Here is a 27,130-nt window from a genome sequence, read left to right on the forward strand (position 1 = left end):
CGAATTTGTCGCCACGTGTTTTATTGTACGATGAAATTGGATGGAGAGCCGCGGCCAGGATCGCGCGAAGGGGGACGCGAAACCGGGACCGTAATAAAACGGACGCGCGTGCTAAACGTGTCACTCAACGTGTCACAGATAGATGCGGAGCCGCGGCAACGATTCCGCACTCTAGCCGGTGCCGTAATATCCAACGCGAACAAGAGTTTTGTTTCTGGCGAAAGCGGAAATTGCATCGGAACAGTTACAACCGTCGGACGGCTGTGTTCTGCAAATCTATTCCCGTCGACTCCAATATTCTTCGACTTTCGATTCGGCGAATCGTACGATTTGTAATCAACTAGAGACGATAAATAATTTCGCTAGAATATACGTTACGTGAATATGTGAACATACGGAAGACAAACTCTGTGTGAGATCGTTGCACCCGTTTATCTGAAATCGTTTCTCTATCTAGATTCTATATTACCCATATCCCCCGACAAACAAGCCACGCCGCGTAAAAGGCATTCTCCCGTTGACAGGGAAGAGTGTCACGGTGCCATTAACGTTAACAACACGTGTCGTGGCGAATTCGTAGGTAGGCTATCCCATTCCCCTGACAACGTTCTCAAACAACGATCTTCGTCGTCGTGAGCACGCGACATTACAGGCAGCGTTCTCCTTCCGTGCTCCTGGATAATTTACGATCCCGCGTGGTCGTTGATACGAAAAGTCTCACAGGCAGTCCTCTATCGACCAAACGGTGCCGACGGATCCACCGCCCCCCTTCGTGGCCTCCGAAACGAGGCCCGGTACCCCGGATGAATTCCAGTTGATCCAGCTAAGCGGCCTCCTAATATCGTCCGGTCCGATTCTACCGGTCGGATTCTCCCGATGCTCGTTGTCGGGAACTCCTAATGGCGATGCGTCGAAAACTCGCGCCGGCTCTGGGCAAAGGGAGCGAGAAAGAGAGAGAGGGAGAGAGAGAAAGGCCAACGCGGTGGACCGGTCGAGCTACGCTGACGGGTCAGCATGAATAATGTCGACTCATTATTCTTTCGGGGGGATTTATCAGGTCGAAGTACCGATAACGCGCTCTTTTCGTTCGGTCGTTCCGCCGGGGAAGATGCGGTCGGAGATAGCTATGCATTTATGCGCGTTGGCGGAGTCAGAGGATCGGAAGAGCAAGAGGGTATATCTTGACTTCTTCCTCTTTCGCTTTCCTCCACTTTCGATCTTCTATCCTACTTCCACGTACTCGCTTCTAACCACGTCTTTGTATATATGCCCTTATTCTTCTTATTCTATCTCTTTCCCTCCGTTGCCCCTCCTTTGCGTCTCCTACTCGCGTCTATTTCTCGTTTTTCTTCTGTTGCTCCTCTCATCGTGGATCGTCGTCCCTCGACTCGTCCCTCGAGCGGGCTGCGTATATCGGTGGAACAGACGGTATCATAGTTAAGAGAGGTCCTCAGTTCGGTTTCTGCGGGGCGCTAACAAGACGGGCCTGCGGGCCAGTCGCAGTGAGTTATGGGCCCGCGCGTGCACCGGCACACCAGCGAGAACGCACCGTGTGTACGTACTGCGAAGGAACAGAGACGCGGCCGTGTGCGAGAGTTAGATGCGAGAGAACGTCGCACAATATCGCGCCTCGTCTCGTTGGGATAGGATATAGAGGGCATAGCGTAGCTGTCGCCAGTTTTCTGGCTCATTACTGGCCACCGGCGCCCATTTCTCTTGAGCTCCTCTCCGCGTTTCTCTCCCTTCGTTCCCTTCGTGGCACTGTTTCGCGTCTGTCGGGCAAGAACTGTGCTCGCTATTGCACCGAGTTTCGTATTTGCATGCTGATGTCGTGCACGCGGTCGGCCGTGTGAATACGACGTCACGGTTAAATTTCTAGTCGGCTTGATAGATCGTCGATATTAAGGTCCACGGCTCTCCGTCGTCGGTGTTTCATTCTTCGAGTTAATTAGCCGGTTAATGGGACGCCTCGGCCACGAGCAACGCACTAATTGCCACGAAGAAAGTTGGTGGAATCGGTCGAGTTTCTTCACGTTCGATACGAATTTCAAAATTTTCTACGGCGACGTAACGTAAATATAGTCGACGTTCAAAGGGGAGTTTCGACGCGTTCGCACCCGATTAGGTTATAAATATGAGGCAGAGGGTTCCTACTGGAAATAAACGGGAGTTAACGCGTCGTGATGCATGACGAAAAGTTTAAACGCGTCGCGACGCCGCACACGGTGACAAAAAGTAGAGCTGCCTACCGCTTCCCTTCCGTCGCCGGCAGCGAAAACTCACTATCTCTCTCTACCCGCTTACTAATTCCAAGGCGAAAGCCGATACGTACCAGTTCGAGACACGTGCTCGTCACATGTACCCGAAAGCCATCCCGCGTACGTCAACCAACAGAGAAGTCGGAGTAGACGGAGAAGAAAACGACGAAAACGGCGTCCCGACGTATCTACCGGTGGCGCATCGCCATTAACGCTTTTATTTCTACCACGCGTTAAGTTTCCGCTCATACGAGTGATTTTACTGGCTCTTCCGCGGATGTTCGTCTCCGCTTGAGAAAGTAAAGTAAAGTTTTAGCCGGAAGTGTTTTAAAATTTCTATCCGCGAAATTAATCTACTTAAAATTTTTTTTTCATTTCAAGCTAGTATACCTTATGATCGACGCTTAATTTTTCAAAGTTTAAACGATTAGTCCCGACAAAGTTGGTCGGTTTCCTACTTCTCTGCGATCAAATCTTACATTTTTTCGTCCTACGTTGTAATTTATATCGTGCATTATCTCTGCTATTTTCTTTGATCCATGGTTGTCTCGTTCCATTATCAAGTAACCACGAATCCGATCAAATGTCCTTTAGCATAGAAATTGCGTTCCCTTAATGAACGTCAACCGGTGACGTTCCCATCGACGATAACTAATCGGAAGCGAGCAATCGAGAAGCTGTAGGTGGTGTCGCGAAACGGGTCATCGTTGGTGTCGCGTTATTAATTCGCTCCGGTAGTCCCAATTAAGACGGAGCCTCACGTTCTGCCGGTAATTATCATAGTAACAGCGTCGTTCCTAGCGGCAGCACATCAGCGAGTCCGCAGCGTCGGCCTCTCGGTCCCGTGGCATTAATTAGTGCAATCTCCGTACGTGCCTGGCTGCCAGCATCGGCCACGTTGATATCTCCCTTTCGCGTTTCTACGTTTCTCGTTTCATTTCACGTTCCACGCTAACGTTTAACGACTGCATTGCCATTCGAGCTGATGGCTTTTGACGCCAGCTGGACGTTCCAAGATGACATCAACTAGCTATCTGTCAGAGAATTGGACGCAAGTCCAGATTCGAATCGCGTCACCTCGATTTGCATTTGCTACGATCGTTCCAACATCTTACGGTAGGTACACGAAACGAACTAAATACAAAATTCTCTGATGTCTGCGGTCGACTCGTTTTTTTTTCGTTTTCTTTTGCACGCGCGCAATTACGCGATTCCTGACGCGGCGCGTTACCGCCATGGCTAATGCTCGCGTTAACCGAGGCGCCTTCGGTGGTTGCGCAACGAGCTCCGCGCGTCGTTTCCCGCTGACGATCGTTATTTACTCGCCACGATAAATCTGCGTCGCGACTTTTATGTTAATGCGGCCGCGTCTGACGAGGATTCGTCTTGCCGCCGAATATCCGTGCACGCGAACGATGCGTTAGCCGGGACCAGAGCAGATTAGTTCGATGGAGTCTCTTCCGCCAACGTTCGACTTTCTCTCCGACCGATCCGATATCGCTTTCCCACACGCTACACGCGTCCCGTAATCCTCTGTATCGCCTGCACGCTGCGCGATCACGACAAACGTAATTGTAATCGCTCGCCGAGGACGAAGACGAGGAGAAGAGTTCGAAAGCGGCTGGATCGTGAGTCGATTTACGCCGCGTCATTTCGTATCGGAGGACAACACGATGCGTCGATACAAATCGGCGATTTATCACGTAGATTGTTACCGGATAAGTATCTCCGCGGATCCTCGCGGAACTGGTACCCGGACGCCTGATGAATCGTAATGCGATGTTCCCCGCCGCGCAGTTCCGTCTAACGCGACGCGCTCGTTGCATCGTTGCTCGGCCGCGTAGCTTCTTCGCGTGAGTACGTGCTGCGGCGCGGCTTCGTCCGCGTACGCGCGCGTAATTGATATATCCATATACGCGGAGGTACCTATGATCTCCTCGGGCCAGTCGAGCCGCCACGGCCACCGCTGTCCCGCGTCCGATCGATCTGTATTCATAGGTCGTACGGCATAAAATATACTCGGCATGTCCATGAATCAGATAACTGTCACAGCTGCTCCGTCGATGTCTCAATCAACCGCTCGACTCGCTCGCTCGTTCATTCCTCGCCTTCGCGCGTTGCGATCCAACGCTTGTCCCCGACCGCCTTCTTTTCCCTTCTTTCGTATGGATGAATTTTCTTGACCGTTTTGCAACAGGTCTTCTTTTTTATTCTTTCTTCTTATTCTTTAACGGATGAGACGATGGAAATGGAAGGAAGGTGTGGTTCGCCGGAGAGTTTCTTTATTTAAGAGGCGCGTGTGCGAGAGCAGGTCTAAGAATAAATTGCGCTCTCGTGTTTCGAAATGTTTTGGATGGAAAGTTTAAAAATGTTGCGCAAGGGGATGTTATGAGATTGGGAAATGGATTCGGTTACGTTGGCGATTCGTTTCGGAAAAGTCATGGTTGAACGCGTTCGACCACCGCGAGAAGTGCCAAATAATTTCGTGGAATGAAGACGCAGGACCCTCTTTTACGAGACCTATTAATACCTTCTATTTTGACTCGGTAAATAAGTGGCGAGCGTACGACGTTCATCGTTGACGAGCTGCGTCAGGTGTCGAAAAATACGTGTTTCTCTTTCGACCACTTTGACTTGCTCGTCGCTTCGCGCGCCGTTTTCCCAAGTTCGTGTAAACAATTACTCGAAATCACTCGTTCGATTCAACATCTCCCCCACGTTCCTGTAGTCGCTTTCGGAAATCCAAAACGAACAAAAGAAGATGCAGCTTCGCTCGAAATGAGAGAGTTCCAGATATTACTCCGAGACATTAATTCGGATAAATTCGGTGTCATCGCTGGTTTTTTCTTCCCTTCGACTCGTGTTCCTCGCCCCGTGATGACGATAGGTCGGTATTTTCGTCTCTACGTTCGGTTTTCGACGACGTGTCTTACGTCACCGTGGTTGCAGGAATTTTACAAAAGTAGAGTCTCTCCTTTTCGACGAATTGACTGCTACATTTTTGTACGTTACGCAATCGAAAACTATTTTCTCTACTGCGAGTCATCAATGGTTCATAGTAGACAAAAGTTTCATTACACGAGCAATAATATATCTTAGTACGATTAACGTATAGCACTTTTCTCAATTAAAATATCCTACGAATAATTACAAAACATGTCTGCTTTTCCTCATTTCATTTCAAATATTTGGTCGCTATTTCGTAACAGACTGTGCAATATACCTTCACCTAAGATATAAAGAACACGAAGATTTTAAATCTTCCACATTTCATTATTATTATCTTTTATAATCATGTGGCTATGAAAAATAGCTTTTCGAATGATTTCCTTAAAGTTCTACGGTAGAGAGGTAAATTTTCTACAAAAGCACTCAGAAAATGCAATCAGCCATGAACGTGTCCAACTCTTGGAATAACTTTTCCAACTTGAATTTCTTTAAAGTCTCCAACGATTCTCTCTCTATACAAAGAATAAACCAGAATCCTACCGAACGTTTTCTCCAAGACGCGACGTGTCGTCGCGTACCACTTTCTTTCTTCGCATATAATCGAACCGTGAGATCTGCTCGCGATCGTTCGCACCGAATAAGGCATAGCCAGCCGCGTGGTAAGCAAAGCGTAACGAGCGCGTCCAAGTGTCGCGCAGCGAAAGGTTAACGCGCGCGGCCGCTGCGTACTAAATTATCCCCGTCGCTCGGCTCATTTGTAAGACAAACTCCTACAAAGCGTGCTCGCCGTTGGCTGCCGCCGCGCGACGCCGACGCGGGCCGATTTCGTTGCCGCGGGACGCCGTCACCGCGACAGGGCAAACTCCTCATCGCGCCTCATCTCTCTCACAATCGCCAATTAATCTTTTGGTTAAGCAGATTCTCGGATTAAGCGGCCTGTCCGTGTCAGTCGTGATACAAGCGCGCCACGGGAAATCGACCGTGGTGATCTTAGCGCAAGGGCGACACGAGAAATCCACCTCCGCTGGCCATGGTGGAAAAAAAATGGGGGTGGGAGTCAACCACCAGTGGAAAGTAGAGAGGGATGCGGGAGGTGGGCTACGATCCGTCGAGCTGCATTTCATCGCCGAAAATAGTTTCGGAATCGGTGAACAGAGAACCTGCACTCTCCTTCTCTCGCTTTGGTCGTGCTAGTATAACTGGTCGAGGCCGTTCTGAACGAACGAGAATAAGCGTGTTTTGGTGCATTGACCCCTTTCGTGATTTTCAACCACGCGAAAAATCCTTTCCTCCCCCCGGTCGAGATGGCGTATCGAACTTTATCTTACAGCCGTTCGATCTTTTCCAGCTTTCCCTTCCTTTTTTCCCCTCTTTTTTCTGTTAAACGGATATGGAGGAAATATCGGCGCGATTGTTGGAACTTTCGTTGACGTTTATGGCGCCTCTAATGGATAGTGGCCGTGCTGGTTTGGATAATCGAATTAGAAGCGAAATGGTTATTGATAGAAAAAAGTGTTCGTTGCGTGAGATTGAAAAAAAAAAAAAAAAAAAAAATAGGAAAATAAGAGCGGACATTTTAGTAAAGCACATTTTTATAGCGTTCGAATCTAAAATATACACCGGTACGACTTTATTTCATACGTTCGATGCGTGCGTGGAAAACTGCGTGAAAATACAACGAACGTTTATTGCAAATATTACATCATAGAGAAACATGGGATATTAAATTTTCCACTTAACGGCATTCGCTCTTTATCGTTTATTTTTGCGTGACGTTCACGATGTGTTTTGAAAAATGAAATGTATATATACGTATCTATATACACATATATGTATCGCTGGGCTTGATTTAACTCCTTTCATATTTCACATCCTCTAATATCGATAAATAAATCGCGGCTTTAACGGGCCAATATTTCGTCAAACTTTAGCGATACTGTTCGCAATTTACTTTCAAATAATGCACAAACTTGCGTTTTCCATTAAACCACTTTTTTTCGTTTGTAATTTTACCATACACTGCTAAGTCGAACATCTTTCGAAATGATTTCTTCGTTCCGTTATCTTTCCTTTTCCGTCAAATTAGTTAAGGAGCAATCCAAGATTCGATAACTTAAGCATCTCAATCGCGTGGGAGACTTCCGCCATTTTTCTACGAAACGTGATAGTCATGGGAGCGTGTAGGACGATACTTTTTATTTCGTTTCTTCTTGCTTTTTGCTTGGACACATTTTCCAGAGTTTCGTGATTTTACGCGTGCCGTATCAGCTAGCGTATCAGCAAATAAATACCTCGGTATCCGATGAGTTTCTCTACCTACGCTGGTAGACAGAAGGTTGTGGCGCCTTTACGCTTGGTACTTGCAAAGAGTTCGAAGCAGATCCGCTTGGCTGGAACGAAGACTGGGACGAAGACTGGAACGAACAACTACGAGAGATAGTAAAGTAAGGGAAGAGGAGTTGAAGTGAACAGGGTTCGTTCGACGGAATGGGAATAAGGAGTTTATTTTCGGTGGCCATATGCGCGGTTTATTTCGACAGTCCGCACGGCCACCCTAAATAGAGGTAGGGCTCTCGGTTCCGACGAAGACGTATTCGATGGTGTTGAGCTTCTTTATCTCGTTTCTGTCATCTTCCAGAACACCATGAGATTCCCTTTCGATCGTCGATAAAAATGACGACGCGTGACAGTAATTGCTACTTCCTTCTATCGGAATTATTGTGTTATCGTAGCGTTTAAGCCCGTTGCTCCCTTGTTATCTTCTTCGTGCACGCAACTTTGTTAATGATCACGTACATACGTCCGCCTCATTGGTTTTCGATCACGATTATTACAATCATCGTGGCTTATTATTTCCAAAGGCGAATCACCGTGCACGATGCTCGGTCAAGCGAACACGCTGCAGGCCCATGAATTCCACTCGTGATCATCCTGATCATCCTATCCTCTATTCAGTTCAAGAGAATAACGTATTTATCACTGCGAGACGAATCGCCGCGTATAATTAACCATTCTTCGATTGTTTCGCGGGCCTTAGATATAAAATATGACGCGACTTTCCTTCTGATACCGTTAATCCTATTTCATATAAAGATACGTGTGTCGTGATACGCGATATGAAGTACAAGGTGGCTGGGTGTCGAATATTTGCTTCTATAACACAGCATAATGAAATGTTTCGTATAGCACACATACAGTGTATAGAACATATGCATAATACCCATGGAAGGTATTGCCATATACCACTCAATCTAGTATAGAATTTACATACTAATTATTTAGATCCAAGAATATTGCATTTCGTATCATTTAATAGGGCTCTTATACGTCTACCAAAATTTGATACGAAAATGAAACCTGAAAAAAATACGCTTCATTGGAAGGTCAGGGTGCCAACACCTTTTGTAGCAACTTAATATACTCATAAAATATGTCGTAGCGCTCTTATCATCGGTACGAATACCAAAGCAGAAAAGATTGTTTCCCCGATGGCAACCAGTTCGGCGTAGAGACCGCGTGTTTTCACCGTGTCCCCCGAAATAGCGTATAGTCAGGCCGACGTGAGACTTCGCTTATTCTTGACCCATCGACTAAATATAGCTCGCGAAAGCTTTCGAAAGAAAGAAGCTAAGAAGGAGAAAGAAGGGAATCGGTGTTCTCTCTTGCATCCACGTTGGTCCCAGAACGTGACGATCCTCTTCGTCGTCTGATGTTCCCGGCACAAGGGGGAACAGGAACGGCGTAAACGTATAATTGGCTACACTTAAATCTCTATAACGTGGCAGTAAAAATGCGCGGTGCGCCGCGGTAAATCAACACGAGGACGATATAGCTCCCACCATGGCGTTGGCCGCTGTGTGTCGCTCGTAAACGCGTCGTAGAGGGTACGCGCGCGTGCACGCGTGCACCAGCGCATGCCATCCACAATTTTCGCGACTTTCCGCCCTGGAATTTATCGCCGCGTTAAATTTCATCCCGATGCTTGCACGCGTTTAATTTCCTATGACTGTTGCCTGGTTACACCGAGGAGACACTTGTTTCTGCTTCGCGCAATGTTTCGCAATGTGTTTGAGGTATTTTAAGGCGATCGAGAATTAAATTGGGGTAGCGGTTGGTCATTGAATAGGATCGGAAGGTAGACAAATGTGGTTTCGATGATTGACAGGACGTGGGTAGTTGGTCACGCGTGAATAGCGCCGTGACTGGATTATAAACGAGAACGTTATTAAGTAGTAGCGTAGCGAGGTCGTGTGGCTAAGTATCGAGTAGCTTTCTGATTCATGCAGTTTCAGCTAATGCGGTATGCGCAATTTTCTATACAGATTTAATTCGGACTAAATTATACTCCATAAAGACTTACTTTTTAAGATGTTAATCTTTATGCATGTATTTAGGTTTCTGTCGATTCCACTACTGCGACATTTAAACATCTAAATATCGAAGCCTAATCGATGCATGTTATGATCTCATGGTACTTTCTTCACTGATGATGATACGTATCGCAGTTCGAACCTTGGTTCACGCGTGCTGAAGTTCATCTGCAAAACTGCGGATGTAAAATTGCGAAACGACATGCGCGAACTATACAGAACCGGATTCTCCTTGCCAGGATTCTTAATTGCCGGGTCTTAATTGCTCTAGAATGGTGAGAAATTAGATGCATCGTGCGCTAGATGCGTATCCTTTAGCCTAGCACTTCTAGTTACCTTAATGCTTTAGATAAAACGATACATATAAACAAGAAGCAACTCGCTTTAATCATCGACGGTGAATATTAGTCGGCATTTACGATACAGGATTTTAATCAAACGTAACCTTCTTACATTATTTCTTTATCTTCGTTTCTGGAAACGTTCAAAATATTCCACGTGCTGAAAAGTGCGTTCCTTTAACACGTTCTCCACATTATTGTCGATGAATAGGACACGGTATTTCTTTCACATAACTCTGATCAAACGCAACCTTAGTTCGAGTAATTCCATTATTCTACCTTTTTCCTTCCTGTCTGAAAACAATCGGAGCATTCCACGTCTCCTTGGAAAACGTATCTCTTTAGCGTGGGTGTCTAGTTCGCGACGTCCGTCTTCCGTTTCTTGTAGCCGCTCAGGATGGGAAGGTTCGTTTTTCGGTGGGATTAGTTTCTCTCTCGCGGAAATGAGAAATTCCTGACGAGCAGGAGCCGGAGAGCACGGCTTCTTCGACCGATACGTCAGGGCACAGTAACGGCAGCGTACGATCGGCACGCTACATTAACTCGATTCACCGAGTAAATTAACTGCAATCAGAGGGACGGTCCGCTGGCCATTCCGTTATTCCGTTAGCCGGTTGCTAGCCGTTCCGCGCGCCTTTAGACCGCCCTATTCTCCAGTACGGGCTCGCCATTACAGCCCGTGGAACAACGTTGGTCGACGAGGAATCGAGAAAGGACCTAACGTCGTTTTTGTGTTGTGAACACAAGGACCACCACGAACGGCTCTCTCTTGTTCCCCGGACGAAAACAAGCGTCCTACTCCAGAGAGGGAAACGGATCGACGCCAAGACTCCTGGCTCCTTGTGAATCCAACCGTGATGGCTCGCTGTGATGACGTGATTTCTTAGCCGTTATTGCGCGATTGCATGAGCCTAGTCTTCCTGCACCGCGGTCTATACCCGTTCTATCTGCACGTTCCATCGCACTGATTTCTACATTTAGTTAGATACATTAGAAGCAATTTGCGATTCTAGGATAAATCGTGGCTAGTCCGAGATGTAGATTCACCAGATTTCTCCGTGAATCTTTGATATATTGAAGAGAAGAGAGAGTTATTTACCTATTGTAGACATGTCTGGTCACGTTATGGGGGCAGAAAAATATAAATGCGGTAGAAATACGCTTACTGGAACTTGTCGGGAGACAAACAATTTATATAACTGGGATTCATGTAATAGGGGTTCATCAATTTCCCTCTCTATGTTCCCTCTCTTCACATCTGTGTAATAGAAGTTCTGGTAGCGCAATTATTCGAGCAATAACTAAAATTTCGTTTGATAAGTAAATATAAACGGAGTCCAGCTAATTAAGTTCTATTATACAATTTTCTTACAGCCTAAAATTTGTCACTTTATTAATGGGGAAATCACATGGACATTAATTTCTGAGTAGTACGTAGAAACGATTATAGAAATCGTATCCTGACAAACAATTATCCGATCTCAAAGGATATAATATAAATTGTCTTCTCAGGAAATGTATCGAATTACTGTCGAATTACTGTTACTATTATCGATCTAGCCATGGCGATTGTAGTTCGAAAGCCACACGTTCAAAAAGAATTCGCCATTCTTAATTAAATATTCGTGCATTCCTCTTGTCGATTATTCCGTACGGTGAAATACGCCGTCAGATCCGAAATCTCGTCGGTGAAATCGAATGGCAGGTGGTCCTCGGAGGCTGATCGAAGTCGATCGCTTTTCCCTTCGGTTTTCTCCAGCCCTTGATCGTTGCCGGAGAGAATGGCGAACGCGAAGATACGTCGTGCACGGCTCCAATTTCCATCGATCTCCCGCCGTTTCGCTCCGTCCGTTCCTACGACGGACAAATTTTTCGTCCTGCTGCCGGCCACCCTTTTCGCCGGACGAATTCAAAGTTAATCTCGGTCACGAGACCGTTCCTCGGCTCACGAGGGGTGGTGGCGTTGGTGGCGATATTGGGTTGGCGCCCCCGGGCGACCTGTCATCGTGAAACCCCCGGGAGCACCGAGGCTCACCCTGATCTCTCTGTTACGATAGAACCTTGGGAACCGGAGCCTTGGGCGGCACGATAAGGCTCGGTCATTTATAATCCGTCGGCGTAAGTAGCCTGCCGTTCTCCTTCCGCGCCAATCCACAGGGAAAGAGAGAGAGAGAGAGAGAGAGAGAGAGAGAGAGAGAGAGAGAAAGGAATAAGAATAAAGGAAACCTCGAACTTCCGGCCGTTTCAAACGAGATCGATCGACCGGTACGCCAGCTGAATTTTGATGATCGCGTTTACTCCTGCTCCGATTCAATCGTTCGTTACTATTTTTATGTACCACCTATCGAGCAATAGTCCAGTACATAATCGACTTGAATTTAGTGCAATTTCTAACGAAGAATTCGTTTAGAAAGCGAGTGATTTAGTTTCGAATATGGGACCAAGTATCTGACCAGGATGTTCCTATTCTACTTACTAGTTCCAGAAGTAAACGTTTAAGGCTATGATTACGGTGGATGCGTATTCGGACGATACCGACATTCTGACGAATTCAATGGCGTCAATGTAATCGAACGTGTCGGTATACAGATTTTTTTGAGCATATGCATTGTAATCTTCGAATGTTTGATTCGTCGCTATAGCCTTGGCGTTATGTGTAACTGAACAAAAACGATCCGAGTTGTTTTGTGATACTTAGGCAAGTTCTGATTGTATAATATGCTGACTTCGCGAAAAATAGCATTGAGTGGCTTTCTCGAAAGCATCAATTTTCACCCAGCCGGCAGCGCCGGACGAGTTCATCAGCTTGGCTCTTAATTAATGCGAGGAATGGATCTGACGGAAAAAGGGGATAGAAATGAACGGGGAGGATACCTGGAAATGGCTCCGGCCCGATAATTTATAAAAATGATATTTGCTTCGGCAAAGCGTGACCGTAAGCCGTCTTAATATCTCTCATTACCGTCTCGCTGCTCGAGTCCCCGGTGACCGTGCAATTAAAAAGCTAAGATTGATAAATGACGGGGAATTAATGCGCCCAGGGGATGAAAGCGAGGGATGGGGGGCAGAGGCACGGCATCGGAATCGGGGCTAGAACGTTTAGGGGGGTCAGCCGGAGAAAGAGGGACAGGGTGATTGCGGGTGGCTTAATGGTGTTTGTATGCATGGGAACCGGTCATAGGGGTGAGGCAGTTATCGCGCTCAGTCTACTTTGCGCCGAAAATCGGGACGTGGTTTAAAGTACTTTAAAATCTCGCCCTTAATAATACATTCGAAATATATTTCGGTTCTAAAAAGGGTGACGTACGAAGTGATCGTTGTAATTTTTTATATCTATGTTAAGTTTTATTGTTGTTAGAGCTTGTTCTTAGACCAAGTTCATGATACGATCGAAAGCTCTTCTATTTCTAGGAACAGATTTGATTCTTTATGCTATCTATCAATATTTAAATGACACGTTATCGTACGTTAATCAATTGTTATTTTTAATCGTTTCAAATGTAGTTTTTTCAGTGATTTTTAATAGAAGATTAATGTGATCGAATTTCGTTTGGTTACAGGTGACGCGAGTAACGCGAGTATCGGCAGCGGCGAGGGCACCGGTGAGGAAGACGACGATTCATCGGGTAAGAAGAACCAGAAGAAGAGGGGCATCTTCCCCAAAGTCGCGACCAATATCCTCAGGGCGTGGCTGTTTCAACACCTCACGGTAAGTATTTTGCATATATCTTTCATCGTGCATCGCACGTCTCCATGACGTTTCTCTGTCCGTGAGTCTTTCACACGCATCGCCAGGCAACGACAAACGACGTCGTTCGTCGTCTTCGTCAATGATCGCTCTGACTCTCACTCGTATATCTTCTTATTGCAAACCGTACACAAACGTGATCTACATGGAAGAAACCTACCTAAGTTTCTCCCTTGCAATAACGGTAGTAAAGCAAGTGAAAACCTATCCGTTTAAATATCGTTTCCAAACGATTATTCACTTATCAAGCGGCGCTTAAAACCGAGAAGCGAAGATAAACGACGCAACGAAACGTCGCGGCAAAAAGAAACATTTCCTAAATTGCTTTTACCCGGCGCTGGAGTTAAGCTCGGGGAACGATGAGAAAAAGAAAAAGCAAAGGCGAAGACGGAAAAACGCGTTCGAGAGCAGAGGGACGTACTAATCTCCTAATGCCAAGATAAGGAGCGGTGGCCGCGGTGCCTTCTCTGCTCGTAACCCAGCGGGTCCTCGGCCATCTAATGATTCACGGGTAATCTGAGCCGCAAAAAGCGCAACGCGATTAAAGGGACCGGGAAGGGAGAAGAGAGAGAGAGAGAGAGAGAGAGAATGTTGCGCGCTGGTTGCCGGTGGCCGCGGTTGCGTAACGTTGCGCGCGGCAATTCGGAGCACGGTACATTGTCCCTCATACTACGGACACCCCATAGATTTCGGGTGTGATCAGGTTACCTTGCGAGAGCGGTAATCATATTGCAGCTCGGTTAATGCCATTACCGCACCGGGGGGAGGGTTGGCAGCTACCCTCGAAACCACCCCGCAACCAGCACGCCGTCCGCGTCCCCCGATACCCCGCTTTCTCTACGCTTCTCTAGCGCCGGCTTCACCAACCCCCTAACAACGTGTATTGGATATGACGTCGGGGATAGTAGGTTCATGGTTTAATGCATATACGCTGTTTGCGCGATGACGATATCGCGCGTCGTGAAAAGACGAGCTTCGTCCCCTGATACCGCGACCGCGGCCTTCCTCTTATTCGGTTAATCGCGTTCTCCAGAGCTTGCAGCAGGTTAACGCGGCGGTGCTTGAAAGGATTTTAATGTTACTCCAGAATGTGTCTCTGTGTTGATGCTCTTCAAGTACTCGGTCGTTTTAGGGTGCTTTAGCTGGCGATTTTACGAAATGTTATTTAGCTGCTTTCGCGCTAGAGTTGGCGAATAGTTCGCAAATATTGTGGATCGTGAATAGCATTCAGTGGTAATACGTGCTATCACGAGTAGCAAACAACGAACTTGTTGGAAATTATTATTTACTCGGGAGATTAGATTCGCGGTATATCGAGGTAATGTGGACAGAATGTTACAGGATAACACTTTCGCTACTTAATTTAGAAGCAACGGTGACAAGGTGATAATGCCTTCTTAGTATATAGAATCTATGGTTTATATAAAGACGCCGATATTATTCCTGTGTTAGATCAGAAACGACCAATCGTACGTAAAATAAAAACGAAAGTGTGTGATCTGCTGTGTAGTTCATGACACTGATTTGTCGAGAAGAGCACCATGTACATTTTGTTCGCACAATCGATGTAAAAGAAAACTATTTACAAACAATTTTCGACGATAGAAGTGGAGTTTAATTGATTAGAAGGATCCTGTTTTTTCAGCAATGTAACCGCGTGACCAAAGTATCGATAAGTACGATTAGAAGATAAAAATAATTTTCATGAGGGATATACTCGCAGAATTCGTTGCAAGTCTGATACTCCATGGCTGTACTATTACGCGATATCCACTGCCAGAAATTACAGCCGTTTTTCGTAGCGGTCGTCTTGGTCAGGCATTCGTCTCGGCTCTATTACGAGCGATTAAGCAACTATATCATGAACCAGAATTCATTCGGCGCACTGGATACATATTACGGCTTAAAAGAGTAACTGACTCGAGCCAAGTGTGTATTCACTCGAGTGGCAGTCTCTTAAAGAGCTCCTTCCGACGTTCCCTTTTTCCAGCAAACGAATTACGGCCTCAACAGCCTTGATTTAGCGTCCTAATCTTTCTCCCGCGATGACTTACGACCGCAACAAGGGCTAACATTCTCCTTGTTCACCCCGCGGGACCGTTTCGTCGGTAATTATTGCGGAACAGATGTCTGAAACGAGTGTGGCTCAATCACGGTACAAGCTGCTTTCGCACGAATTTTCACCATTCTGCTTCTCTACTTTTTCTTCGATGTACCTTAATGTCATTATACCTATATATTCTACATATTCGATATCTACTTTCATCGGCAGGCAGTGTCTCTCTGGTTGCTTATTGTGTCACGTTAAAGTGCAAATAAATCGAGTAACGGTCGAACTTGAATACCAAGCTGTTCGCTTCGGTAAATTTATCACCGTGAAAGCGAACGCGACGTTGTCGTTCGTTCCATCGTGTCTTGTCGTAGTCGTGGTCGGGCGTCGCGTCGTTTTCATCGAGGATTCCAGATCGTAGCAGGCCACCGGCCACGTCGTTTCACCCCGTCGGCGAAACATTTCGGAATCATGGGGACCCGCGCCAAGGAATTCGTCGGAGCTCGCCAATAACCTGTTCCCGTTCGAGAAAGCCAACGCCAATCTCGCGTTCCGCATTGACGCAGAGCGAAAGAAAGAAAAAAAGAGAAAGAGAAAGAGAGAGAGAGAGAGAGAGCAACAGGAGCGGGAAAGCGGCATCAGATAGTACATAGACATAGTTTACATGCAGCCATATATAGATGACTACGATTGAATAAGGAACGTGGCGGTCAGTTTGGATAAAAGCGCTTGTCGCGGTCGTAGACGATGAAAAGGGAAAAACTAATCTGTGTTTTGGCCGATGTTAGATCAAAGGAGACGAATTTGTTGCATGGAAAGCTGCACGATTGGTAGACGCGAAGAGTTGTCAGCCGAGTCTTGTACGACCAAGTATACATTAAATTAATTTGATGGAGGCGGAGTGGCTACGCTTAGTTGGCTTGCGTTAGATGCAATCTGATATTCTACGGTCTAGCTTCTTCTTCTTTGTGTCACTAAATATCGTAACACAGCAAGTGGGAATGTTGACTCTGGTCGAGAAGTTTCGCGACGTGCGTCGTGTAAAACGCGAAAACTGAACGGGAAAGTCACGGTCAACGGGGTGAAAGTCGCGCCGGGAAAGAATCGTTTAAACCAGGAACTTGTAAATAGCGTTCGGGACACGACGCCAGATCGGTGATTTATTTGTCGTCTGGAAGTCGCTTAGAACATGAATAATTTAGACGTGCTCGCGAATAGAAAGGGTCGACGTTAATTCGATACAAGGATGTTCAAACAGCGAGAACGTCGTAACGCCGTCAGTGTACGAAATCGTTCCGGTTGTACCGACGAGAGGTTGGGAGAAGCGACGTCTTTCTCCGGTGGGTCTCTTGTTCGCCAGTTCTCACCGGGTCTCAGCCGCTTTCGCTCCTTCTCTCTTGCTCCTTGGCTGTCATTTTGAAAGCCATCCCGACGGCCGCCCCTCACCGGCCGTCCGTACGTCTGTCCGACCAGCCAGCGTACCAACCAACCGACCAACCAACCAACTCTGCGACCCTCCCCAAGTTTAATTAGACGGAAGAGGAGCATACATCATGGTCGACTCCGTGTCCCGACCTTCCATGCCAGCCAACTTGGGCTTTCCAGAATTGTGGCCACCGACCTACTACCACTTCTCTCTGTTCGTTCCTTCCTTCGCACACGTTGCTTCGGCAACGATGTTTGGAACTACGAGAGAGTCTTCTCTAGGATTGCCCTCCTTTTAGGATTCTGTGTCGTCGTACATGTATGTAGCAATCTGTTCTATGTAGGATATTATTCTTCCCGACGAAACTGGCGATATAATCCGCGATTCGCCAACTGGTATCGAACTGCAGTTGACATATCGTATCTGAATTTACCAGCAAATCTAAGACAACGAAGGAAGATTTCAACGAAAGAATAGAAATTCATTAGGAAAGTTTCGCTCGAGCCAGTAACAATTGCGCGTGGCGCTCGAGCGATAATGCGGAAGTACGCGGGGCAGGAAAAGAAGAAAGATTGAAGATGGAGTCGACATATATAATCCATTTTAATTTACTCGGAAGATATATCCCGTCTAGCTTGCAGTTTCCTGCGACTTCACCGCGCCGCGCCTTCCGTTCCCAACCCCTGGCTCCTCTCGTTCTTCCATTTTCTATCTCCGCCTTTTGCCCGCCTGTTCCTCGATCTTTCTTCCTGCTTCGGCGTCGTCCTTATCCCTAGACATCGTACCGGAGTCTTCTTATATCAATGGAAACATTTCGCGAAATTACATTTGCCAGTTCCGCGCGTTGCGCCGTTTCACGTATCGAGTGGCTCCCAGGAATCTCTTTTACCTTCGGTCAAATAAATTTCACGGCGAGCAAGCTAGTTTCGTATCAGATCCTTCCTCGGCGAGATCTATGAATGTTTAACTCCGACCTGTAGCAAAGATCTTCGTTTAGTCTCCGGTCATTAATCGATATAATTCTACTCGTCTTTCGTCTCGTCGAAATTAAGGGAAAGGTGAACTCTACCGAAAGAACGTTTAAGGCGTAAAGAGATAGAGTAACCGGGAAGCGTACGACTATTCTTATTCTGTGTTTCGTGTTGTAACGCGAGAACGGAGCATAGTGGTGGCAATCAATAAGCCATCTAAGGCAGGTAATGCTGCTATGGTACAAACCACAAACCGGCAATGCCATTATCTGCACATGCACATGCATACGTACAGGCGCACACGCACGCGTGCACACCAGCGACCGCAGGTTGAGAGATGCAAGCGCAGTTTCATCAAGATCGATAATGAACCGCGTTTCATTTAGCGTATTGCGCGCTGCCATACCAATATATCTTGCCGCGATCTTTAATTCATCCGTATCGCGCGCGCCGATCGGATCAGGACTCAGCGTGAAGCTGCGAACAAAAACGGGCAGATCGATCTGACGCGTGGCGGCATTCTTCCACGTTCGACGTTACTCTCTCCGTGTAAAACGCCATAATCCGGTCCTTTTTCTCTGACCAATAGAATTGCTAATCCGTTATTTCCGACCGAGATCATGTTTCCCCGTCACGACTACGGGCAAGCCTTTTAATCGTCTCTTTCTAAATCTACTAGCTGTTGTACGTCATCATTTCACGAGAGCCACCTTCCAGGAGAGTAAAACCTTTCTTGAGATCATTCGTCGAAATCGAGAGAATACAGCAAGATAGAGTTATCCGAATTATTTAAGCTTCAACATCGTAAAATTCAGTCTTGAACTTTGCACGGAGTTATGAAATTTGTTGTACGTTATGAGATTTCGCTATTATCTGATATTAAGGTGGTTTATTAAGAGACGAGTGATAAAATTTTAATAGTCAGTGTATATTAAAATCACTGTTGCGTATTATCGACTAAAGAGCAACCGGTCAGGTCAAACCGATCGGTCGATATCGCGTACCTCGAATGACTTAACGTTTAAGGTGGAGGAGATGAAATAACTCGAGTGTTAGATTTAGACGGCACTTTATTTGCACTAGTTGTAGCACTTAACCGAACTAAGTGAGGACTACTGTCGTCCTGAGTCTGTACTGTCCGATGGTTGGAGATGAACTCAACTCCCCTGTTCCTGATTCTCTCCTCTCGCCGTCGGATTTCTTCTCTCCAACGTGCCCTTCCGGCTGGTCCTTTCCTGGGGTTTTTCCTGGCCTCGAGTCATTACGTTTACCGCCCTGGGAGGACATGTAATTCGGAATTTCCTAACGAGAGGAATGGGCCTGTCCGTATGATAAACGGACGGCCACTCAAATTCCGAATTACAGCCCTGGGAGGACCGGTAATTCGGAAATTCCTAATGAGGGAAATGAGCCTGTCCGTGCCATAAACGGACGGTCAACTAAAATTCCGAACAATCACTTTAAATATAAGTGCAGAGATAGTCGGTCGTAATCTTCGCTTGCTCAATGCTACTGTAGGACTCGCTATACTGCTATACTGTATACTATACTATAATATACTGCAGGATTCGCTTTTCTGATTCTTAGAGAGCATGAATTTTTATTTATATCGATCGGTGGGCTTACAAAAAGTTCAAATGTAGCTCCGGTTGACGATTACAAATAACGGCGATTATGTTTTGTGCGGAGTTGGTTTACTTTTGAACCTAGCAAGTCAAAACAACGTTGACATTAAAAGGCACAACAATATGAGTCACACGGATTTGAATCTTCCGTTGACTCGTGTGTCGCTACAATATAATAACAAGAGAATGAAAAAATATCGTTTAGATGCAGTAAGAAACAATATAAAAAATGAGTACTCTATTATAGGATTATAAACACATAAAAATAAAGTAATACACGTTATACAACCGAGAATATTGACGTTAATTGAATAAACTTTCCGTTGGATGAACTTAATTGCATTCTCGCAATAAGTAGAAAACAATGGCCGTCGATCAGTCAATGTAAATACACGATATACTATTTCACCGTTCATCATGCCACAAATAACAGGCCGAATTGGTCTATTTTCAAATTACCTAAAAATCGTTCGTAACCGAGCATGACGAATTACAAGGCAAATTACTCAGATTGACTAAAATATCCTACGATGGTCGTTCGCAGGATTTCTCTCGCTGTCTGTCGAGACAGACCCCCGTCGGCAGTTGTCGACGAGTCCCGCGCAGCGGATTTCACGGAACGACGCCCTCCCAAAAGACGGTGGAACGGTCTTAGTCCGGATATTTTAAACAATTTGCATAGACAATCATAGCGGCCGTTTTTTCGGCCATAAAGGGACTCTCGACGACACTCGAGTCGACTGCCACGATCCGCCAGCTGGCTGACTGGTTGGCTTCTGCCCCCGTGCCGCCCTCTTCGTCGCCGCAACTACTACTACCCGAGCGTTTTATGCCGCCATAACCGTAGCGCACCATGGCCCACTTAGATCTACTATCTCGGTCCCGGCGTGGTGTCCGCGTACACCGGCTGATATCTATTGTCCCCTTGCCACCCCTGGACCAGCCATTTAACGGACTCGCTACCGCTACCGGGTTACTCGTCCTTGCCAATTGCTGGGTCAAGGTCTACGAGCCCTCCTCATCTTCTCTCTTCAATGGCGTCCGACGATTATGTTTGATGAGTTCGTTAGCTGTGATCCTTGCATAGTTTCCTTTGGTGGTTGGACAATTGTTCCGCTGCGAAGTTACAAGCTTCTTCGACGCACCCGTTGTCACCCTATCGGCTCGAAAGGACGTGGAGGAGACGTTTGCATACATCGGGCGGCAGTTTTCCGCTCGAACAAATCCTCGCGACTCGTTTCGCTTTCTTTTCCCTGGCTGGGATGTCGATGCTTCTTCTCGCTTTCTCCTCTTCCTGCGCCGATACCGACGCTCGTTTACCCCTCTGAGCGGGCTTTCTTTATTCCAACGTGTTTCTCCGTTTTACGATCTGCCTACGTTAGGGATTTTCTCGGGGAAAGCGATACACGATTCGGATGCTGTATGTCATGGATCATTTTAAATGGAGTTCGCAGTTAATTGTATCTTTAATCGTTTCTTTTATTTGTTTGAGATTTATATGACCCAATCACGTTCTCAGATTGATTTAATTTTATTGTATCGAGATTTTCAATTGTTTCATTGATATGTATAAAGAAGTATTTGCACACCAGGAGCAAGTATATTAAATTTCATGCCATTTAGCAATAACTTCACTTAACTGCAATTTAATACTATGAAAATAAAGCGTCGAATTCGAAAAAAGCTTCAATGAAAATTCAAGTATGTTCAAATTCTTTTTGTGACCACTGTATGTTAGTTAGGACACGTCAATGGATTCGTCAAACTTTGTTCTGTTTAAAAAATACGCATAATTGTTGCAGACCATTTTTACAAACACAATGAAACACTTCAAGGGAATCTAATAAATCATAAACTCTTTCGCACTGTGCGTTTATGTCCCTAAATTCTCTTTCTCAAAGTGTGAAAATATATCGTTTGGACGAGTTAGAGGGTTCAAGCAAGACGATGTAATTTCCTCTGTCCGTGGGGTAGTCCGCACGAAGGGACGTTTCCGTGTCCTCTCGGTTGTCCTAGTCTGGCGAAAGGTATACCCCATCCACGCTGTGTCTCTACGGTCAACCTACAACCTTCAACCTCCGCTGGTTGGCCCCGGGGTACGGCAAACCCTTCTGGCTTTTGGTTCGTGCTCACTGGCGCCGCCTTGGCTCGCATTTGAATATAATACTTGGCCCTCGTCGAGCGACCGTCCCGGCAACCGAAGCGAACTGTAATTATGTTGATGCGCAGCCATTGTTGCGTCCATCCTGGACGCCCGGTTGAATGCCGAATCTCCTTCTTTCCCTCTTTGGAAAGGCCTCCACTCTCGCCCACGCCGCCGCTATGGCGAGAGATACCGAGACGATTATTCTCGTATGCTTGATGCGTTTTACCGAAACCGGACAACGAGCAAAACGAGAAAGTTCTGATTTGTTGCTAGTAACATGCTCTATCTCCATTCTACGTTTCTGGTATCTGTAAAAAAAAACATAAAAGGAGAAAAAGGAAAAGAGGATTGGTAACAATCGATCGTGCAATTTCAAAGGAAAACTACTGATCCCCGTGCGAAATTAATTGGCGCAGCTCAGTTTCCCAGAGATTAACTCTCCATGGTGGAAGGACGGGAGCGGGCCACGTGGATGATTAAAAAAAGGAAGAGAATTCTTAAGAGCCGGTTGGATAATTGCAAAAACTGTACGCGGTTAGCGTCGTTGTGACGGTATTGGAAGTTAGCGTGCAGGAACGGTGCACCGGGAGCGTGCACCGGGTTCAGTGTCGAGAGCCACCATCCCCCGTCTAGGTGAAGGGGTGGCGCGCGCGGACCCAGGATTAGACTGTCGCCCCACGACAGGGTAAGCCCCTATTTTTGCGAAATTTATCGCCGTTAATCCCTCACCCTCCTCACCCTCGGCGTTCTCTCCATCGTGCCCGTTGTTCTCGTTGTCCTCTCCGGTTTTGCCATTCTCTTTCTACCTTCGCCCGTTCGTCTCCTCGTCTCTTGTCCTCTTGCGCTACTCCTCCTCCTCCTCCTCCTGGTGCTGCCACCGGTGCTGCTGATCCCTCCCGCCCCCGTTGTCGATATGAAAAATAATAAAATGCCGCGTCTTTATAGTCGCAGGCGCGCCCTTTGCCCCGCCGACGCGGCGCCTGGCCTCTTTCAGCTGCGCGCTGGACTACTCGTCGACGGGTAATCCGGCCGGGATTTAAAACATTCGTATCTTGAATATGCATTCATAGGTTTAAACCTGCGGGGCTGGCTCGCGTATATCCCATCGCCGGCGTGCGGGCAAAGGGGAGAAGGGAAAGTCGTAAGCGCAAACGTGGATGCGTGTTCGTATCGAATCTATGTGTGTATACGTATGTAGGTGTGATTGTATGCGTCTCTCGTCCTTACGCTCGCTAAGCGGCGAGTAGAGTCCGGGTATTAGCTCGGCCACTCATTAGCCTTTCTGGTCCTACTTGTCGCTTGACGTAATCTCACGTCCGTCCCGACCGGCCGGCCAGGCTTAACTTTGACGCTGCTCCACGTCGCTACTTCCGGGGCTATCACCTTCGCCGTCGAGATCTGCAGCTCGTGACGCTCGTTAGACCTAGGCTCGAGGGCCGCCTCCTCTTCTGTGCACTTTTCGCCACACACACACACACGGGATTCCTAGCTCCGTTATCAGATACCACGGTAAAGTACAACGACGACAGACGAAATGAGTTATTATACTCGGTTGGTCGAGCCGTGCTACCAAGAAGATTCGAGCGTCTCTCCTCTTTGCGATTATTTTCTCGCGTGTCCGATTGTATACGTAACACCATTCGGTAACGCTGATTTTTCGCTCGATACCGAGAGGGTACAACGATGGACAGACTTCCAGGTGAGAATCGTGTTCGGGATCTGTCAAGGACGGTGCTTTCGTTACAGTTTAAATTAATCCAATTATGCATGCCGAGCAAACCGAAGAACCGACTACTCTGTCCGTCTCGCCGCTTTCTCTCACTCTCTCTCTCTCTTTCTCTCTCTTTCCCTCTCTTTCTTTCACAGCCGTTCTCCTCTGGTTCGGACTTTAAAGGTTTAAGCCGAATAATGGACGTAAGGTCCGCGCCGTCATCCATATGCAAAACGTCCTCGCAGCGGCAAGGATTAGTCACGGTGATTTCGAAAGGATCCGGGACGGCGGAATTTACGTGGCGACTCTCCTTCGCTGAACACCTTGCACGCTGATTTGTCGTCCATCGTCCCTCGTTACATTCGATTCAATCTCGTATCAAAGCAATTACTTCGACGTCAAATGTAAAACATCGCGGTTTTATCCTGAAAAATGTCTTTTGCCCCTGATCGCTTTTATCTTTAAAATAGAGCTCGCGTGTACGCGTGAGGAGTAACCGGGCGTGTACGCGTACTCTGTTTCATCAGCATCCAGCCGAAGCTCGATTACTGTTAAGAGTACTCGCTTAATAACCGCTTAACGTACCGCACTTATCGCGACTCCGAAAGAGCGTAGTCACGGCTGGTCCCATGGGTGCCTCCGGCGGATTTATGAGCCAGAGCCACGCTGTCCGTGAACTAGGTTGAGCCGAGCTCCACGGATAAAACGTGGCTCCTCTTTCGAACGCCTCGAATTTTCTCTCTCCCGCCGGTCGTCTTTAATGATCCTTCTGCGAACACCAATCCCATTAGAGGCGTCTTATCCGCGATTCCCCCTGGACCTTTAAATTTCTTTTAACCGTCCAGCTCGCCCTGCACGACGAAGATCCGGAATAGACCGCGAGAAGTACTTCTGTTAGTCTATGAACTCGATTCTAGTTCATCCATGCCTTGTTCTAGAATCCATCGTGTCTAGGTGTGTTTGTGCCAGAGAACGTTTCACGGATCAGGATATCAGGCGGCACCCATTAAGGAGAGTGCCGGACATCCAAGCAGCCTGTGTACTTAACTAGCATTAGACGCTCCCCTGTCCGTGTGACGTCGAACGGGTACGTGCGTGCGCGCGCATGTGTGTGTGAATGTTTTCGTACCGATCAAATATCGATACGCGTACCTGTGCGTACCAAGATGCATTTATGTCTACGACCTTCCCGATCTATCTATCTTATTCTTGGTTTTTGTTCATTTGCCCGCTCTCGCTCATCCACGATCAGGACTAGCAGTTTAGATTGTACCGCTACTGTATATAGTCGAAGCGTAGGGCTGTCTTATCGATTATATTATTCACAACACGTTGGACGCTTTGAGAGCGACGCTAGAGTCGCATTCTTTCGCGCATCTCCTTCTTTCCATCAACGAATGATTTGCAGCGAACGGTCGATCAACAGTTTCAATCCTTTTTTGGTTCTCTGCCTTTCTTTTCTCCTTCATCCCGGGTTAACCAAGTCTTTTCGCCCGTAGCTCCCGGCATTCTGACACAATGGCGCGACGTTTATGTGCGGAACATTAATTACCGGGCCGTTAACAAAATATCATCGAGTTGTTTTCAATCAATAATAAAGGCGTAACACAAAACACCGGAACTCCGGTATAAATTATTTACGGGCGAATAGCGACGAGTCGGCCAGCGTATTATGCCGGAAGAGCGAACAAACGTGCGCTCGGCTCGTGAATTTCTATCGCGCGCAATTAACGAAATGTTAATTAATAATTGCTACGTCCGTTGACCTGTGCTCATTCCAATGGCTGACACGAGGCGCGCCATTCCCGCTGTTCGAAAAATACGACTCGATGATACGGCTTCGCAAAGAGCGAGGCGTTCCTGGTTTCTCGCGGTCTCTCAGGTAGAGGTTTCTTTCTCTGGCCACGTCCACGCGTGCCAACTGAACGAGGTGACTCTCGAACAAAGCCAACCTCGCGATTTTTGCGGCACCTTTTGCAGCCGGTACGCCGTCATCGCGATTGGACGGTTAACGAACCAGCGAAGCGAACGAATCGCCGTGGCGATTCTCCACGCGGTTCTCCTCGCGTTTCTCCTCGCGTTTCTCGCGCGAGTATCCTCCTTTTATTGGATTGGGCATCCAGAAGAGGGTTAGTGAGAGAGAGAGAGAGAGAGAGAGAGAAAGAGAGAGAGAGAGAAGAGTCTACGTTAGAGAAAAGAGAGTTGCTTTACCGGCTGAACGGGGCTTACAGTGGATCCGGATTTCACGGTCTTCAGGCGGTATCGTTCGTCGCCTCTTCCTTTTTCTTCTTCTCTCATTTCTTTCGCCGTTCTTACGCGGCGACTTCTCAGAGCCTGAGCCGTTCCGCGCTCCGCTCGATCCTTCCGCCGGCATATTTTACGCGTACGTTCGGATATGTTTGTAGCGGTTGGAAATGATTGGAGAAGAAGAGGGAAGAACGAGAGAGAAGCCGCTAGGTTTTTGCGTTAAGCTGCGGGATATTCTAGCTGGTAGCGGTAACTCGTTGATGAGGTTCGTTGATTAGAAGACATTTCATTGCTGCGAATTTACGCTACATAAATATGGCAAAGTTTGGAATATACATAGTCTGGTATGAGGATTAAAACGTTGCGTGTCTAACTTGTAATTTCTTAGTTTTCGTATTGCTATCGTCTCAGCAAATGAAACATTGGGATGAAAAACTTTGCGTATTAACGATGATTCTTCTATATTTTTCTCAAACTCGAGGAACTTCTTAAAGATAGAAAGATACGGGTGACAGCGAGGACGCAGCCGGATCGCGTAATGATAATTAAATCAACAGGAGTGTTCGCAAAAGGGTATCAACGAGTTAGTAGCAACATAAAAGATGAACAATTTAAAATACATGAACTTTCATAATTTTATTGATCTGTTAAACCATTGAAAGTACCATCAACAGTTATTAGCAACATAGAAAAGGTTTACTCCGAAAGAGAGAAAAGTAAATTCTCTCATTGTCACCGAATTCCACACGAATCCCTGGTTCCATTAATGTATTACACCGAGGCCCGACTAAGATTCGCTCGAATTCGCTGGCGAAACAAGCCTCGAGAGTGGCCGAACGTGGACGTCAAAACACCAGTATCCTGTCTATGGTTCCTCGAAATAGGAGTTAACCTGATCCGAAAGACACTTCAATTGCTAGAATCCAGCATAGGCGAGTACAGCACAGCCGGGTTCTCTCACACGCGTCCCACCCAACCATCCTTTAATTCAGGTTGACAGGTGAATTCCTTTCCCTTCCCGCCGCGACGCCGCTATCCCTCGGGGTAAGATAGATCCGTTCCCGGGATTTCCTACGGGATCCGGTGGATCTTATATCACCGACGGCCATCTCTATATAAGCAATCCCGCCCTTCGTCCTGGCTCATCCGAATTGCCGGTAGCACTGGCATTTGATCTGCTGGGAATCCAGAAACATTTCCTCTCGGCTAATGCGCCGGAATTACGCAATTCTGGCTGCGCCTTGCTCCTCTTTTATCGGCGCCTGGGAAATCCCCGCGCGATGGAAAT

General features: G+C 46.9%; 1 protein-coding gene across 5 annotated transcripts in view; it reads left to right on the forward strand.

Moving 5' to 3' along the window:
* Positions 1 to 27,130, forward strand: part of hth (Meis homeobox homothorax) — a 502,527-nt gene that overhangs the window by 289,874 nt on the left and 185,523 nt on the right. For all 5 annotated transcript variants that reach the window (XM_069126288.1, XM_069126289.1, XM_069126292.1 and 2 more), the window contains one exon: positions 13,479 to 13,627. In XM_069126288.1, the coding sequence (XP_068982389.1) occupies positions 13,479 to 13,627 (149 nt within the window). The remainder of the gene's footprint in view (positions 1 to 13,478; positions 13,628 to 27,130) is intronic.

This window comes from Bombus flavifrons, chromosome 13 (assembly GCF_040668555.2).
Source record: "Bombus flavifrons isolate JBK064 chromosome 13, iyBomFlav1_principal, whole genome shotgun sequence".
Classification (NCBI taxonomy): domain Eukaryota; kingdom Metazoa; phylum Arthropoda; class Insecta; order Hymenoptera; family Apidae; genus Bombus; species Bombus flavifrons.